This window comes from Barbus barbus (assembly GCF_936440315.1).
Source record: "Barbus barbus genome assembly, chromosome: 34".
In the NCBI taxonomy this organism is placed as follows: domain Eukaryota; kingdom Metazoa; phylum Chordata; class Actinopteri; order Cypriniformes; family Cyprinidae; genus Barbus; species Barbus barbus.
In genome coordinates, this window is record NC_136762.1 from 20,012,406 (window position 1) to 20,029,284 (window position 16,879).

At 35.9% G+C, this 16,879-nt stretch overlaps 1 protein-coding gene across 1 annotated transcript in view; it reads right to left on the bottom strand.

Annotated features, from left to right (window-relative positions):
* Positions 1-72: 72 nt before the first annotated feature.
* The window catches only part of LOC306854553 (serine/threonine-protein kinase D2-like), a 42,856-nt gene continuing 26,049 nt past the window's right edge, over positions 73-16,879 (bottom strand). The window contains exons 2-18 of the mRNA XM_079392679.1: positions 16,270-16,408; positions 14,698-14,829; positions 14,294-14,490; positions 13,388-13,571; positions 12,468-12,536; positions 12,139-12,301; positions 10,725-10,836; positions 9,725-9,802; positions 8,147-8,459; positions 7,537-7,589; positions 7,354-7,426; positions 5,858-5,964; positions 5,468-5,629; positions 3,340-3,438; positions 2,908-3,175; positions 2,530-2,615; positions 73-2,100 (exon numbers count right to left, since the gene is read on the bottom strand). Coding sequence (XP_079248805.1) covers positions 1,876-2,100; positions 2,530-2,615; positions 2,908-3,175; positions 3,340-3,438; positions 5,468-5,629; positions 5,858-5,964; positions 7,354-7,426; positions 7,537-7,589; positions 8,147-8,459; positions 9,725-9,802; positions 10,725-10,836; positions 12,139-12,301; positions 12,468-12,536; positions 13,388-13,571; positions 14,294-14,490; positions 14,698-14,829; positions 16,270-16,408 — 2,460 coding nt within the window. The 3' untranslated portion in view covers positions 73-1,875. The remainder of the gene's footprint in view (positions 2,101-2,529; positions 2,616-2,907; positions 3,176-3,339; positions 3,439-5,467; positions 5,630-5,857; positions 5,965-7,353; positions 7,427-7,536; positions 7,590-8,146; positions 8,460-9,724; positions 9,803-10,724; positions 10,837-12,138; positions 12,302-12,467; positions 12,537-13,387; positions 13,572-14,293; positions 14,491-14,697; positions 14,830-16,269; positions 16,409-16,879) is intronic.

The window sequence follows — 16,879 nt, forward strand, 5'->3', positions numbered from 1 at the left end:
CTTCTGAGAATCAATCAGGAAAAGAGAATGAAAAAATTCAACTGGACTCAAACCTCATGACTCAAGAAGATTCATTTCAACAGATGTATGCATCACCATGTTTATTATACCTGCTGGACATGCTCCGGCATTACCTTCCACAAACTACATCAGAATTTCTAAGGTTACATGTGTACAAAACAGTCCTTCATAGCAATACGTTTCAAGCAAACCTAATTCTCAGTGACATGCAGCCTAATGCTCAGGTCTAGGGTCAGTTAGGAATAAGAATACACATCCAGTACAGCTAGTACTAGCAAAGATCAGCCGGTTGCTAACAGCAGCTGATCTGAGAACAGTCTAGGTAGTCTTTGTGCACTCATTTTGTATGCTGATAAGGCCGGGGGGAAGCCTGCTTATCAGTCCTCATAAGATAACATCCATTCTCAGAGGTGAAGTCGTCTGCACCTGGAGGGCAAACCGATGACGATACTGGAAAACACTAGACTCTTGGACTTCTTCCAGGTTATTTTGCAAAAAGGTTCTCAGTAATATGTAAAAAGTGGATCTGAAACTAAAGGTGGTGTCACCACTGAGCACAAAATAGAAAAAAAAGTCCATCTTAACAGATAAATTTTTTTTTTCATTGCATTTGTATCATTACGAATACATTTCTGGTGACCTGGAGATTTTCAGCTTGACGTCAATCTGTTGTGAACAACAAACTAGGGATGGATCATGATGGTCGATGAGTCAATTAGTGAGATTTACTAACTTTTTAACGATTTTTCCGGTACTTTAATTTGCATGTTAAACGCAAGCTGCGCTTTAGCAGTTTAGGTCACATTGGCAGAATTTGGGTGAAATTTTGTGGGCAAAAAAAGGTCTATTGTCCATGCATCAAGCACCGTTCACACAGAAGTCATTTTCAACTTTCTGTTGATAAATGCGGCAAATTCACATGAACGTGAAAGCAATCTTGAGGAACAACTTCACACAAAACTTCCAATTGCACAGATTCATATTGAAATGCCTGGATTTCGGCCACAAAATTTAAACGAGCACCAGTAAATGTGACCATACCTTTAGACAGTTCTGACCATTAAAACTCTTAAAACATAGTTTATTCATCGCCTCCAAAGCACCACTGTCAGGAAAGCCACATTCAGAAGAACATCTCTGGTCATTGTGTCACATCTTGCGCTGTTTTTTTGAATGTCTTGCAAGTTTTTAAGATTCTAAAAATATTCGAAATTTTAAAACCGTGTCTTGAGATCTTTCAGTCGGTTTTCTTCCATTTTGTCCCCTAAAGGTACGGTCACATTAGCAAAATTTAGTAGGGAAAAAGTTTAGCAATTTATGAAGCTCCATTCACACAGAATTCACTTTCAAACCAAGCAGCTTTCTGTTGGCAAATGTGGCGAATGCACGTGACCAACTTGAACCATTTGCAAAATCTACATGAGGAAATCTTTCGTCCTGACATGAAATTAACGATAGCATGCATTTCCATTGAACTAACTGGGTTTAGCTTGCGAAAATACGCAGAATACTGGTAAATGAGACCGTACCTTAAGAAAGACGTCTAGCTGGGGGAGACAAACCAAATCCTGCCCGTTTCGAAAAAATTGGTTTCAGACATGCCTACAATGAACGGTTTGTCTACATGTTGGAATCCAAAATAGTTCTTTCCTGACCTTAATATCTGCAACTCAGAAACAAATCTGCAGCAGTCCTGGCTGAAGGAGGCCAGAGTCAAGATGGCCTGCCAAAGACACCCGAAGCTACGCTTTCTTACAGAGGACTACCTCCATCCTACGCTCGTGGTGCACTAAAAATTGCTAAAGTTTGGGCAGGTACTCTTCATTCCTCTTGTCCTCCGCCTCGGTTTCTTCTTCAAAGGATGCTAACACGCTCCGTCAGCCCCTGCATGTCGGCGTCCTCCGCACCCTCCAGCTCGTCGTCGTCGGACGCGGGTGGCGGGGGTACCAGGTGAGCAGGGTAGGGCAGCGTGTGGTCACGGGCGTACTGCTGCCAGCGGCTGTCATCGCTCTCGTGGGTTATGTAGCGCTCCCCGAGCTTTGACTCCAGCTCTCGGAGGTCCAACCAGGCCTGGTAATCCTGAAACAGCAGACGGGGTGGTGGGGTGCCACAGCTAATGGTGATTCATTTTGTTTGCGGTGTCTAATAGCACTTTACATAAGGAGCTTATTTGCCCTTAATGTAATTTGCTTGTCAAACATAAAACTCTTTTACTGCAAATTCAAACTTAGATTTTGTCATCTCAGGGGTTGTTTTTTGCATTTGTCCTTTTTCCTTCTTTCATGTGGAGCTTTTAATTAAATTACAGACCTATTTCCAATTTTTTTCATGTGAATATAATAGCCTTATCCTTGTCTAGATTATCCTTCTTGCTATATATATATATATATATATATATATATATATATATATATATATATATATACATACATACATATACACATGCCATATGTGGCACCCCAATCATGGAAAGAGCCATTAATAGCATGAGCCTGATATTGGCATTACCTGTAGATAGGAATGGCTGAGACTCTTGTCCACACTGTAGCGTTTTCTCATCTTCACTTGGAGCAGGTTATTGATGAGGTCGATAGCTATGGAGAAACGGAGAGATCACACAAACAAAATCTGCATTGATTGAAGCTAAATGATTTTACAGCAGTGGACAGAAAATCAAAGGCGGATGGAGCGACTCAACGGTCAGCCTGCTTTTAATGTATCGAATTTCTTTTTGCTATGATGAAGTAAATTTCCAGGAAGAGCCACACAACGTGTTCTCTATTCATCTGTTTTAACTTTTCATATACTTGTATTCTCAATTTGATCTGACATTTTATTGTACATCAGGAACTTGTGTTTAATTCTGTGTAATTTTAGTGTTTGTACCTTCAGGAGATATCTGTTTCCATGGGTTGGGTGGGTACATGAAGGCGGCATTGTGGATCTGATCATTGATGTCTTCATCCTCATTGAAGGGGAAAGTTCCACTCAGACTGACATACATAATCACACCTACAGACCACATGTCCAGAGAGCGATTGTAACCCTGGTTCAGCAGGACCTCGGGGGCCAAATAAGCTGGTGTGCCAACGACCGAACGGCGGAAAGACTTCTCTCCAATGATGCGAGCAAAACCAAAGTCACAAAGTTTCACCTATGGATATCCCGTGTGGGTGGGAAGAAGTGTTAAGAGTCAACGAAGTGTAAAAAGGAGAAGCATAACCTTGCATTATGCAACAGAAAAAAAGAGCTGTAGTTTGTTTCCCATGCCTCTGTATCAGGATGTGTTAAAATTGCGGGGGTTTTTTTATTTCTGACCTGTGGGAAAGGATCCGCTGATGCTAACAGCACATTCTCAGGCTTGAGGTCACAGTGTACTATGTTTTTGAAGTGAAGGTGCCTCAGAGCAGCCAAAATCTAGAGAGGGAGTGAAAAAGAAGATACTGGTTTAAAATAATGTCTTTAATGGCCCATTAACACCATGAACGATTACTATACCGATAACTAGGCGAGAACGGGGCACAACCTCTTTGAATTTCTCAGTTTGTGTACTCCACAAGGGGTTCAGGATATAATGTTTTATCGACAGTAATTTCACACTTGTTTAGTAAAAGTACGTCACTTTGTTTCATCATTACAGCGTATATGTTTTTCTTTATTTACCCTCTAAAAATGGAAGTGAAATGTGACAATGTGGCCCGTAGGTGGGGTACATTGTAACATGTGAGGGGTATGGGTGGGGTGTGTTGTAACATGAACATATGACAGCTTAAAATGTTCTTAAAATCTGATCTAATGAAAGACAAACTAAAATATTTTGTCAATAATATAAAATTTGTAACTTTTTCAAATAAAATAATGACTTTTTTTAAGAATTAATCATCTGAATTAATAATCTGATTTTGGAGTTTGACAATGAACAGATTGCAGCCATGCTTGGTACGGCCCATAAACGAGTCAATATGCTTTACATTTCTTGAAAGAATCATTTCTGAACATTAAACACTGATTGTCTTTTTTCACCTGCTTCTCGCAGTTTGTCATTAAAATGCATTAAAGTAAACAGTGTAAATTACATCGCTAATGTAATAGAATAGCATAGTTTAATTATAGCGGGGCACATTGTAACGCAGTGTTACAATGTTCCCCATCTACGAAATTGGAATTGCATCTTCTGCTACATAGCGAAGCATTAAAAAAACATTAAAAAAATCTAAATTGATAAATAACAGATTGGAGATTAAAATAATTGCAGATTTATCTAATTTTAAATGAATACTAAAAACTGAGATGAAAAATTTACTTAAGACAGAAATGTACTTTTACTATGGTAAAATAAATATTCAGCGATATCTTCAAAAGATTTTTGAATGTTGGCACACTTTTTTCTCTAAATAGTGATGATATGGCAACTAGCAAATAGGTGGTGAATGATAAAAACATCAACAGTCAGTCAGAATCCAACAGACATGAAAGAGCATTTAAAGGGGTCACGAACTGAGAAATCACAATTCCCTTGATCTTTTGATATTTAAGAGGTTATTGTGCTACAAAAACATCCTGTACTTTTCAGAACTCAAAACTTTCTCATTAGTCTAAAAACAGCTTATATTGAAGCCAACTCTGTGATGTAATAGTGTCGCTAAGCACCGCCTCCACAGAAGATGATCAATGCCTGCTTCTACATCGCTGCCTGTTTAGCCCCGCCCACCGATACACACATGTAGAGTAAATAACAAGAGAGGAAAATGCATGTCTACACAGAAATCATATGATAACGATAGCTATGAAGACAAGACGGTGTGCAGTGCCAAGTTGTGGAAAAATAGTGTTTGCATTGCCTTCCTTCTGATTCTAAAATTAAGAAAGAGTGAAGGAACTTTATTTTTAATGAAGATCCAGACCACGTCAATAAGAACTTAGTCCTTTGTTCACTTCATTTTACTTTCCTTTGTATGTTAGTACAGATCGTTTAATATGTAATGAGTATTTATGCGTTTTTGACCTAAATCACAACAGCGTCCATCTGTGAAGGCTGTAGGCTGTCAAACATACACAACTATTAGCTAATCATAGGCGTTTACTTCAGAATCTACAATCCGCCACGCCTATTCAGAGTGTTCTGATGAGGGGGCTAAAAACAAGACAGAAAATAGCTTATTACTTCCCAATTATGTTTTCTGATATAAAAATCTTGATAACATAAGTGGACCTCAGAGAACAGTACAAAATAATAAAAAAGGAAGTTCATGACCCCTTTAAAGCAGCAGATGAAAAAAACAACAAACAGGACACTATAATTACCATTATAGTTATAGTTAAGGAATTATAACTATCCCTATTGGTGTGAACAGGCCTTTAGAATGACTGTGCAAACCATATGTCCTTGGTGTGAACAGCCCTTAACTTCTGAGACACAAGTTTAAGCTCTAAACGCAGCACTGACCTGCGTGATGAGGAACTTGGTGAGTCTCTCAGGAAGTCGTCCTTTCTCACTCGACAGGATCATCTCGAGCATGTCACCATGAAGTTTCTCCATCACCACAAACACCTTCTCCGGCGTCTCAAACATGCATTCGAGATTCACTATACCCAAGTGTCGCAGGCTCTGAGAGAGGATGAAAGGACAAGATAAAGAGATGCGGTTGAGTGAGTCACGTTGTTGCTTATTTGCATTCATGACCTTATGTTAGGTGTCCTCACAATTAGCAGGCACACAGCAGGTTTAATTGTGTTATATGTGTTCATTATCATTTAATCAATACAATGGCACTCATTAGCCACACAGTTCTACGTGTGATGAATCATTGAATCTCTTTCGCCTCCTGCTGATCACCTGTAATATGGCTACTTCATTCCTAAGCTGGCTCTCCTGCTTGGTGGGGAACCGGAGCTTGTCGATCACCTTCACGGCTACATCCCGGCCAGTTTTCCTGTGTTTACCTATGTGGGTTGAGGAAATGATTATGTGTTGTATATGTGAGATCTTTTGCAAATGTCCATTCTTGCATATCATTAGTGGTGCTTGCTATTGCATATACTTATGACAAGGGTTATGAATAAGAATTCCATTTCTGGTGTTTAAACTCTTGAAAAAAAATAAGATTCAAAAAGTGTTTTTTTGCAGTGATGCCATAGAAGAATCTTTTTTAGTTACCCAAAGAATAGTTCTTGAAAGTAATATTTTTCTTAGTGTGAAGAACATTTTAATAATTTTAATAATCCAGGGATGCACGATATAGGATTTTGCTGATAACTGATATGCCGATATTTTTCAACTCATTTTGGTCGATAGCTGATGCCAATACCGATATATACTCTCCAATATTTGGACTGCAATACCTAGTTCAACCTTGTCAATCCTACATACAGCACCTTTAAATAAACAATAATTAAGCTCGTTTACAATGAAAGAACACTGAAAGCTGAAAATAACTATAAGTCAACTGTAAATCATTTCATTTTTTTGTGGAAACATTTAAATTATTTGAAGATTTATAAAGCAAAATGTAGAAGAGTTGTAAAAAAAATCAGTTGTCTTTTTTTTAGAGCTCTTTGAATTTCAGTTTCATAATCTGTATGAAAAATAAACAACAACAAAAACCTAATACATTAAACAATTTTATATGTACAGATTTATGCATTAATGTACAAGTGCCATGTTTGTGATTTTTATTCATGTAAGCTATAGCTTCTGACAAAGCATTAAAGCATACTTGTGATTTTATGACATCAATTACTGCTTTATTTAACACAATCTTAAGGTTATTTGTGTATTAAATTCATTTTATTACAAATAGGCCAACAGCGCCCCTACGTAAATAAACGGCAGTGAATCTAATTAACATTTAGCCAAAAGTTTGCTTCAAAAATGACCACACAGCTGACGTGATCTTATCGTTAGCACACCCTGATCACATGTGAGTTATTAATCTTATAGGCAAGGCATATCGGCTTAATTTATAATATCATGGCAATCCCGATATTCACATTTTAAGACATTGTCAGCCGATTCCGATATCATTCCAATAATATAATGAATCCTTATAAAAAATACCCTTTTCCTTAAAGATTCCATGGGTGTTTAAAGTTCTTCATGGAACCATTAATGTCAATAAGAACCTTTATTTTTAAGAGTGTAACTTGTCCCAAATTGGACTTCAGTCTAGAATATCATAACATCTTAAGGGTGCATGTGCTCTGTTCACATGGTCCAGTAAGAAAACTCCTAGCAACCATCCAGAATAGCCTGGCAACCACCAAGCACACCTTAGCAACCGCATAGCAAATGTTTAAACGTTTTAAAAATCTGCTTTTCAGTCACAGACATACCTCCATATACCACACCAAATTGTCCAGAGCCCAGAACCTCATCAGCAAAGATCTGGTACACCATTCCAATGTCCTGTTGGGTACATCATCATCATTTATTATTATCTAACTCATTATCTTAATCATCTTTATCATCATCAGACAATGTGATGTATCAAATCTTTAAAGGTCATGTTTACTCACCACGTTCTCCTGAATCTGACTGTTAGACACCGAGATGTTGACTGATGCCTGCCCTGAAAATTAATCATATTAATAACCATGTTAGTCTCACTTCATAATCTTAGTGTTAAACTCATACTGTATAAAGGTCAATGACAAATAAGGATGATGAAAAAAACAAAAACAAGTTTCTATGCTAAATGTAAAATGCTAAATTCTCAAAAACTGTAACTTCTTTCTTCGTTGATATGAAACTTGCTAATATCTATCTAGCTATCTTTTTTATTTTAAAAATATACTTTTCATAATTGTTACATATATTTCCTTGTGTTCGTTTTTCATTTGATGTGCACTAAAATGCTAGAAACAAAAAAAAACTAAAAAAAAGAAACAAAATATAATATATAATAAAATAAACAATGACATTCATTCATTTGTGTTTTTAAATATAGTCCAAATTAAGAAAATGAGCATCAAATGGGCATCATATTATATAATCATATCATAGCATCATCATATCTAACTAAATTCTCCTCATAACCAAATTATTTGTTTAGGTTTCATAACAGTGACCCCTATTATGATTATGTATTCAGAATCACACCTTTCTTCCAGAATTAATCTCACTTACGGTGAGGAGTATGACCTTTTGCTGGAGGATTGTCTTGGAAGATGACTGGCATGAGGGCTTGACGTATAGCAGTCTCCCATCCTTTGGCAAACTCTCGTCCCACCCCACTATTGGGCGCAACACTACTGGGGCTGGTGGTGATGGGCAGACCAGACACACTGGATGACGGGGACGGGGTGGTGTTGGGGTCTTCACCAACAAAGTAGATCATGGTACCCGTCATGATCTCAAAGCAGTGGGGGCTTGTGCCAGGAGGGACGAGAGAGAAATCACCTGCAGGGCGAACCTCAAGGATTTCTGAGAGCGGGATCTCCTGCGGAGGGAGGCAAAGGGGAAAATTACACCCTCAATCATGCAGACAATATGCACCAAGGTTAATTTAAAAGCAGGGTCTGGGTTAATGCCAGTGTGAGTTGAGATAATTAACTGAAATGATACATCAAACCAGGTAATTCTACATGTGAAGTCACCCTAATGGCCAACTAGCTTGTGAAAAACATTCATAATGCATTATTTCATGAACCCAGAATATTCATGCTTCATCTGTCACTGTGAACACATAATGCATAATGTAATGTGGCTTTTCCACACACACACACACACACACACACACACATTAACTCCTTTTTCATGTGCATTTTAGCTTACAATGTCTATAAACGATAGGAACTTGCTTCCACCATGGGAAGGATGGAAAAATTAATAAATACTGTACATACATTAAAAAAAAAGTGATTGCGACTTTTTATCTTATAATTCTGACTTTTTTCGCAATTATGAAAAAGTCAGAATTGTGACATATAAATTCAGAATTGTAAAGAAAAAGGTCTCAGTAACCCTTTTATTATTATTATTATTTTTATTCTGTGGCAGAAATGAAAAAACAGAATTGCGAAATGTAAACTGAACTGTGAGAAGAAAAGTTAGAATTCTGATTTCATATCTCACAATTCTGACTTTCGTCTTGCAGCTCTGAGACAGCCACAATTTTTCTGTTCAAGTCAAAATTGTGATATAAACTTTTTTTCCTTGCAATTCTGAGAAAAGAAAGTCGGAATTGCAAGATATAAACTCAGAACTGCATGACAAACTCTAACTCTAAAAATTCTAACTCTTGTTCTTTAAATTCCAAGCTTCTGAATTTCTTTCCCACCATGGAATACAAAATGAAAAAAACGATTGTGACTATCTCACAATTCTGAGTTTTATAATTCTGACTTTTTTCTCAAAATTGCAAACAAAAAAAAAAAAGTCAGAATTGCAAGACAAACTCAGAATTACGAGATATAAACTGAAAATTCAAAATTTTGTTCTTGCAATTTCAGTTTTTTCAAGTTTTTTGTTTCCAACATAAAAAAAAAAGTTGTAAAAAGCTATTTTTCCATGTTTTTTTTCTATCTCACAGTTCTGAATTCATACCTCGCAATTCTCAGAATCACAAAAAATCGGAATTTGGAGATTTAAACTCTGAATTGTGAGATAAAAGATTTATCTTTTTTTTTTTTTTTTTCATGGCGTGGCAGAAACAGGCTTTCATAACAAACAGTCACTAAACCACAAAAGAAAGTGAGATTCTACCTTGTAGTATTTGTTGGTGGTGTTGTTTTGAAATAGGATGATGCATTTGCAGTCCAGGCGCCAGTAGTGTTTCTTCCTCTGTTGGAGGGTGGGGTGAGAGGTCAGAGGTCATAGCTCAACAAGGAGTTGGTGCTGGGGTCAGCTTCACCCCAGCAGACAGGAGGAAGAAAGCGAAGTGTAAACAGAGCTGAAGAGGAGGACGCAAGAGAAAAACCAGGAGGAAAATTAGAAAGAAAAGGCTAAAGAGGAGTAAAATGCTACACGGAAATTCAGAAGTTTTACAGGAGGCAGAGAACAGACCAATATATCAATGTTGAGAAAATGCCTCAGCCAATTTTTCCCCATTCTTTGTGAAAATACTCGTCTAGAAGCACCAAACACTATGAGAGACATTTACTGCTATTCATTCCTACAAATCAATACCCACTCCTGCAGGGGACGCTCAGAATAGCCTGTGATTTAAAAGCTGAAGATTTGCTGATATTATAGCGCAAGTGTGCAGATTGATGCAGAACACATAAAGCAATATCAATAGTGTTTGGAAGTGAGGTAAGAATAGTGTATAGACTAGACAGAAAACTCTCTCTGGCTGTGCTGAAAGAATAGTTCACGCAAAAAAAATTACCGATACATCATTTACACATCTTTATATTGTTCAAACTCTGTAGAACACAATTTAGATTAAGAAAATCCTTGTCACTATTTTCCATATAATGACACTAATATTTACAATGGGGTTTAAGACTCAAATTTTTGAATTAATACATTGGTAATTGATTTCTACATTCTATTGTGAAAGTCTTCTGAAGTAACTGAGTATTCTAAAACCATTTGGAAGATTTATTGGTAAATGTAAGACGCTCTTCAAAAGATCCCCTTTTCAGTTCTAAAGAAAAAAGTCATACAGGTTTGTAACGAATGAGAGTGAGCAAATGAGGTCAAAATATTCATTTTTGGGTAAATTATTCCTTTCAGGTCAGCCAGCAGTCAGAGGAAGTACCAGTGTGTCCTTGTTGCTGTAGTGCACCATCCAACCTTCCTTGATGGCTGTGCTAGAGCGGCGTGTGGTCTGCCTGATCGACTGCACTACTCTCATTAGAGGAATATTAGCACTGCGGAAACATGATAGCACACGTCATAAACCATGAGATCTTATAAGAGAATACAGGTGTGTGACAGATACAGAGGTACGCAGGCAACTGCATGCTGAATGAAAGCTGAAAGATGCACCAATTGCAAAAAGCTAATATGTTATTGGTCAGTTCATTTTATTGCAAAGGGAAACTGACCTGCAATATGGGAATGCACAGTTGCAAATCAAATTTTCACACTTGATGTGAAGGGCTTGTTCACCTTGTAATTTTGATGTATATCATTTTGTATAAGCCATAAAAACTATCCCAGGCTCAATGGATACACATGACTCAAAATCTGAGATAGTTAGTCTGAATATACATATTTCACTACACTTTTCAGGGGACATGTTCACAATCGGTGTTTATCAGTGATATCACTGTTTCTCCATTGCAGATGCGGGTTTATAAACAGCACAGTGTCATAAAAATAACATGCCTGTGGGTACAAAATAGTTATATGATATTATATACAAAATAGTACAAAATGATATTATGCATCTTGTAGCATGTTTCAAGGCAGTTAAATGTGCTGTGAGTGACGCTAAACAGTGTGTTGAATTTTCTTAGTTTGCTCCTTTTCTCAGTTATTACATTGTTTATTGTACATATCATGGCATTTCAGAAATGAAAAGTCTGGTGAGTGGCACTAAATTGTGTTAATCGCGTTTTAAAAAAGCAGCCCTAAAATAACCCAGCTGTAAACATAGTATTAACAAAAGCAAATGTGAGATAAAAACACATCTACTGAAGCAACTATGCCATTTTAGCTTCCTTAAGTAAGGCTTTGAGCTCTCTTGTGGAGTGGTGTGTCTCTTTTTTCATCAGATTCGTACCAGAGCGGTCTGTATCGCAAGTGCAATGTTCTACCGGGTGAGGTATCGAGCAAGTTTACTATATCAGAAAAGCCATACATATGGAGCTGGTTATGTTATCCAAACAATAAAATTTATTAGATTACAAATTAAAAACTTTAGTAAAAATGTTTTAATGTCAGAACATAGAATTGTGCAATGAACCGTGCAAAAAACAAACAAAAAAAACATTTATTTATTGATAACCTGCCCCTGTAATCATAATTTGTGCAAAAAGGAACAAAAGTTGTTGCTATTTTATTGCCACTAGTGTTCATTTCAGCTGGAAACTCTAGTGAAATGTATATATAGATACATTTTTGCAGAAATGTAGACAGTCACATATTTCCAATGAGCCTGAGATTATTATTATTTCCAATTTTGTGTTTACAGTGACTAGGCCTTAATTTTGTCTGTGTCTTACTACCTCTGGTCTCCACTGGCTCCATCCTGGTTGCTGTCTGGGGAGAAAGATCCAGGGATACTGCAGGCCTCATCGGAGTCGTCCATCAGCGACGACTTATCAGTGTCAGAATACTCATTACTGTAGTCCATCGGCACCTCCATGTCTGTGCTTGGACTTAATATGTCTGAGAGACAGACAGATGGGAAAAAAAGTAAAGAAAATTCACACACAAGCACCGTGAAGTGACAAACAATAATTACATGTTTGCATAAGCAGAAGACACAGTGCAAATATTCCAAATGTATTAACAATGCCCATCATGTCAACAATGTTTCTCTCATACTCATTACCGAGAGTCTCCCCTAAGCAGTCATTTGGGACCTTGTATGCACATCGCTTGTGGCAGTTGAACTTGCAGTCTTAAAAAAGAAGAAAAAAACAAGTGTCAAAATCAAATAGTGAAAATAATAAATATAAATATTGCATGAATATGTTTTAAATTATTCTAAATCTTTAAAATGAAATTAATACAGTATGTATGTAGAATACATATAAAATATAAAAGTCTGCTACTTGACTTAAGAATGTATTCTTTAAATAATTTTAATTACTTATTTTAAATTAATATTGTATTATATAAATGTTCAAAATCTTGTGGTAAGTAAAAAAATTGTTAATGCTTCTGAAAGTCCTTTAGGTCATTTATGCTCTTAAAAGTATCTTATGTTTATAAAAGCTGCATTTATTTGATCAAAAGTCAAGTAAAAACAGTAAAATAATAAATTGAAATATAATTACAAGTGAAAATCTCTTTTCTATTCATGTTTCAAAATGTAATTTATTCCTGTGATGGCAAAGCTGATTCTATTGTTTTGCTGTTTCTCAATATTATTAGTGCTGAAAAATATCTGCTATTTTTTTTTTATGTTATTTTATTATTTTTTGGGTGGGGGGCATGATACATTCTTAAGGATTCATTCATGAATAGAAAATTCAAAAGAACAGCATGTATTTGAAATTGAAATGCTTTCATACTGTAAATGTTGTTACTGTCACCGTTGATAAGCTTAATGTATCCTTTGATGAATAAAAGTATTAATTTGTTTAAAAATGATTTTAAATTTTTTTAAAGAGTGTACATATTAAGGTGTACTTTTACTGTTATTTTAAGATAATCTACAAGCAAATTAACAACATAGTTACACAATTTCCTAGCTGTTGTAGTACTAATTTGTAATTCAGGATGGATTATTGAGCAGGATTGTCAGACCTTTGCACTGGAGTCCCTGGCGGAAGAGTCCTCTCAGCAGTCTCTTGCAGTACTGACACACGGTGGGACGCGTGTACGAGTGAACGGCGAATGTGTGGGGGACCTTCACTTTAGTCATGAGGATCTTGTCCAGATGGACCGGCCGCCCGGTGTAAAAGCGCCTGGCCTCACTGGGGGTGCGGGGCTGGAGAAAGATCAACATGATATTTACATGATTTGATATTATTAAATTAAACATAAAATTCCATTATGTTAAAGTTACAGTAATAGAAAAATCTATGTATATTATTACTAAATATAGTTAATTATATTTTTATGGTAACACTTTACAATAAGGTTCATTAGTTTAGTCACATTAAGTAATGCATTGACTAATATTAACTAAGTATGAACAATACATTACTTTATATTACAGTATTTAGTAATCTTTGTTAATAGTAATTAATAAAATATACAACTGTTCATTGTTAGTTCATGTTGCTCAGGTCCATTAATTAATATTAACAGAGAAACCTTTTGATTTGAATAATGTATTAGTGTTGCAGTAAATATGAACTGAGATTGATAAATGCTTAAAATAATTCAATAAAAAAATCATTGTTCTATATATATAGAAAGAGAGAGAGAGAGAGAGAGAGAGATAGATAGATAAATATTGATGTTTTTACTGCACTTTTGATCAAATAAATTTAACCTTTGGTAAGCATAAAATACTTATTTTAGAAGTATTTTATGTCTTACTTAAACTTTTGACTGCCAGTACATAAATAAAAAAACACACAAAAAAACAATACTAAAAATACACTTAAAATCCATTTTTACACATTTCTTATTTGAATCTGTTCCCTCAAAAGCTGTGGTTATACAGTATGTTTGTTAGAACATGAAATTGAATGTGTGCTGTACCATCTGGGTGTGCGATCGGATTAGACTGGCTTCTTCAGACGTCACGCTGCTGTTGAGACTACTGAGGGACTCTGCGGTGGACAGACGCAGAGACTGGCTGCTGGTGAGGGACGCGGTGGACAGCCGCCGCTTCCTCGCCCCGCTGCAGTTATTGGGAATGCTAAAAGCACAGCGCTTGTGGTAATTCAGTCCACAACCTGTAGGGGGAGACAGTGAGAGGGCAAAAAGTTGGACACTGTGGACATTTATCACACTTATGTCCAAACTCTCTCGGTCATAGATGAAGATAGTTGGGACATGGAAAATATATGAAATTGCATGACAGCTCACAACAAGTCTAGCTATGACTGAACGAAAACAAGTGCAGTATGAAGAATACAAATTGTGAAAGATAGAGTCCCCACCATCGCATTTGAGTCCTTGACGCACCAGGCCGAAAAGCATCTCGCCACAGTGATCGCAGAATGCCGGTGCGCGATACGAGTGCACGTTTAACGCGTGAGGACGAATCTGGAAGTCCTCGGATGTAGCAGCAGCTGCAGAACACACAACAAAAAAAATCACAAACAGGAGACATCAGTGCTAACATTTTAATGTTTGAAAATACAATTTACAACAGATCTCAGATTTTTTAAATTAATTTTACAAAAACTTTTACTGTCAACTTTTTACTACAAAATATTTTCAGGTATTGAAACTTGATCTGAAAATATTCTTATGCAAATTTGCATGATTTCCAGCATTTGAAGCTGCGTGTGAGTTGAAGAGCTATGGTATCTCCCCATCTTTATCAAATCTGTTATTTCAACAAACTCTCACAACACTTCTGCTGATTATATTTGATCTTCAACTTTGGCCCATGAACATCAGGCTAACATGCACAAATAACTAAAGCATGTGTGAGATTCTCAAGATAAAAGGTTAAAATACACCAAATGAGACTTTTATAAGATCTAGGTCACATCCATTTAGTTCAGTGACGTGACTTCTTGTTAAAAGCATTGTGTTGTGATTTTAGTTATTGACTTTGTAAAAAAAAAAGTGTGTAAACCTCCAGGAAATTGCTTTGTGTCATATGCCGTTGATATACTGTACATCACTTCAGTACTTCAATGAACTGTGATTTTAAAAAGAGCCAATACAAGAATACAAAATGTGGATTTATTTTCCAGTGTTATCTTGAAAATCCCTATATTAATTCCTTATTTTTCCCCCTAAAACAAATAAAGAAAAATAAACCTATTTCTATTTATATCTGATTCTGGTCAAATTTCATTTTAAAAATAAAAATCTTTGGACATTATCATTATCCCCAGACGCATTCAAATAATTTAATATATATTATATATAATAGCTATAATTTTTTATATGTTCAGTTTTATTTGGTGTTTTTGTCATTTTTAAATATTTTTACATTTTTAATATTAATATTTATTATTCATATTTATTTGATTTACCTTTAAGTTATATTTATTTCAGTTTTGGATTTAGCCATTTTGGTACTTCATACTAAACATATATTACAGCTAGTTGCCAATAAATTTATTATTTTTATCTAAGATTTATATTTGATTTTATTTCAATTAATGCAAATTAATTTAATAGTTTATTTAACAAAAACAACAGTATTATTAAAGTTATTCTTATCTTCTCATTACTGTAAAATGAGACATTATAATTATTATTATTAAATGCTCTTACATTCTATAGACTGTGCAACATGTATTACAATATATAAATATTTTTTTAATTATTTAAAATTAATTCAAACAAGTATGGTAAAGAGAATGAGATTTATTCAAATTGCCATATTGTGAAATGGGGGCGAGGGTGAAAATAAAGTTCTCCACAGGCCAGTGGTCACTATCATTCATTACATGTCACCAGAAATCATTATATCTTAATGAATGACTTCTAGCTTTGGTGCTGCATGTTTGAACGCCTTTTGAGCTATTGGTTAATACTAATTGACTTACCGGACAAAACAACTTCCACCAGGTCCCCCTCCTGGATGTCTGACACAGCCTTGACCAGCTGCAGGATGTTACTGTTGCTGGTGTCGTGCTTGAAGAGGAGGATCTTGTCATAGATCCCATAAAAGCCACATTCAGGAAACTGGACAAAACAAAGAGAAAGAAACATTGATTAGCCTCATTTATAACCCATCTATACATATCCACTACACTCTGCTAATGTAATATTTTTCTTTTCCTGTTGTCAACAACCTTCATCACATTACAGCTGCTCAAAACAACCACAACATCCTTCATAGATTTTTGGCTCATTGACAAACTTGGAGAATCCAACTTTGAGATGAGCTACTAAGATCGATGGTCATCATGTTAATGAAGAGCCATCTGCAAGGGTCCCTAATGGTGGCACTTTTGCAGGTGTACCCACCAGGGAACTTCTCTCTTATTTGTGCAAGTGTTGCACATCAATGTGGGGCGGGGGTTTTCTTTGCTTCTGCCAGCTGCATTTTGAAGATTTCCTGTTGTTGCAGAGATGAGCTTTTAATTTTCGCTTCTGAGCAGATTCTAGAGGTTTTATGTTGTTTGTGTTGTTTTAGGAGATAAAATTTTCCTG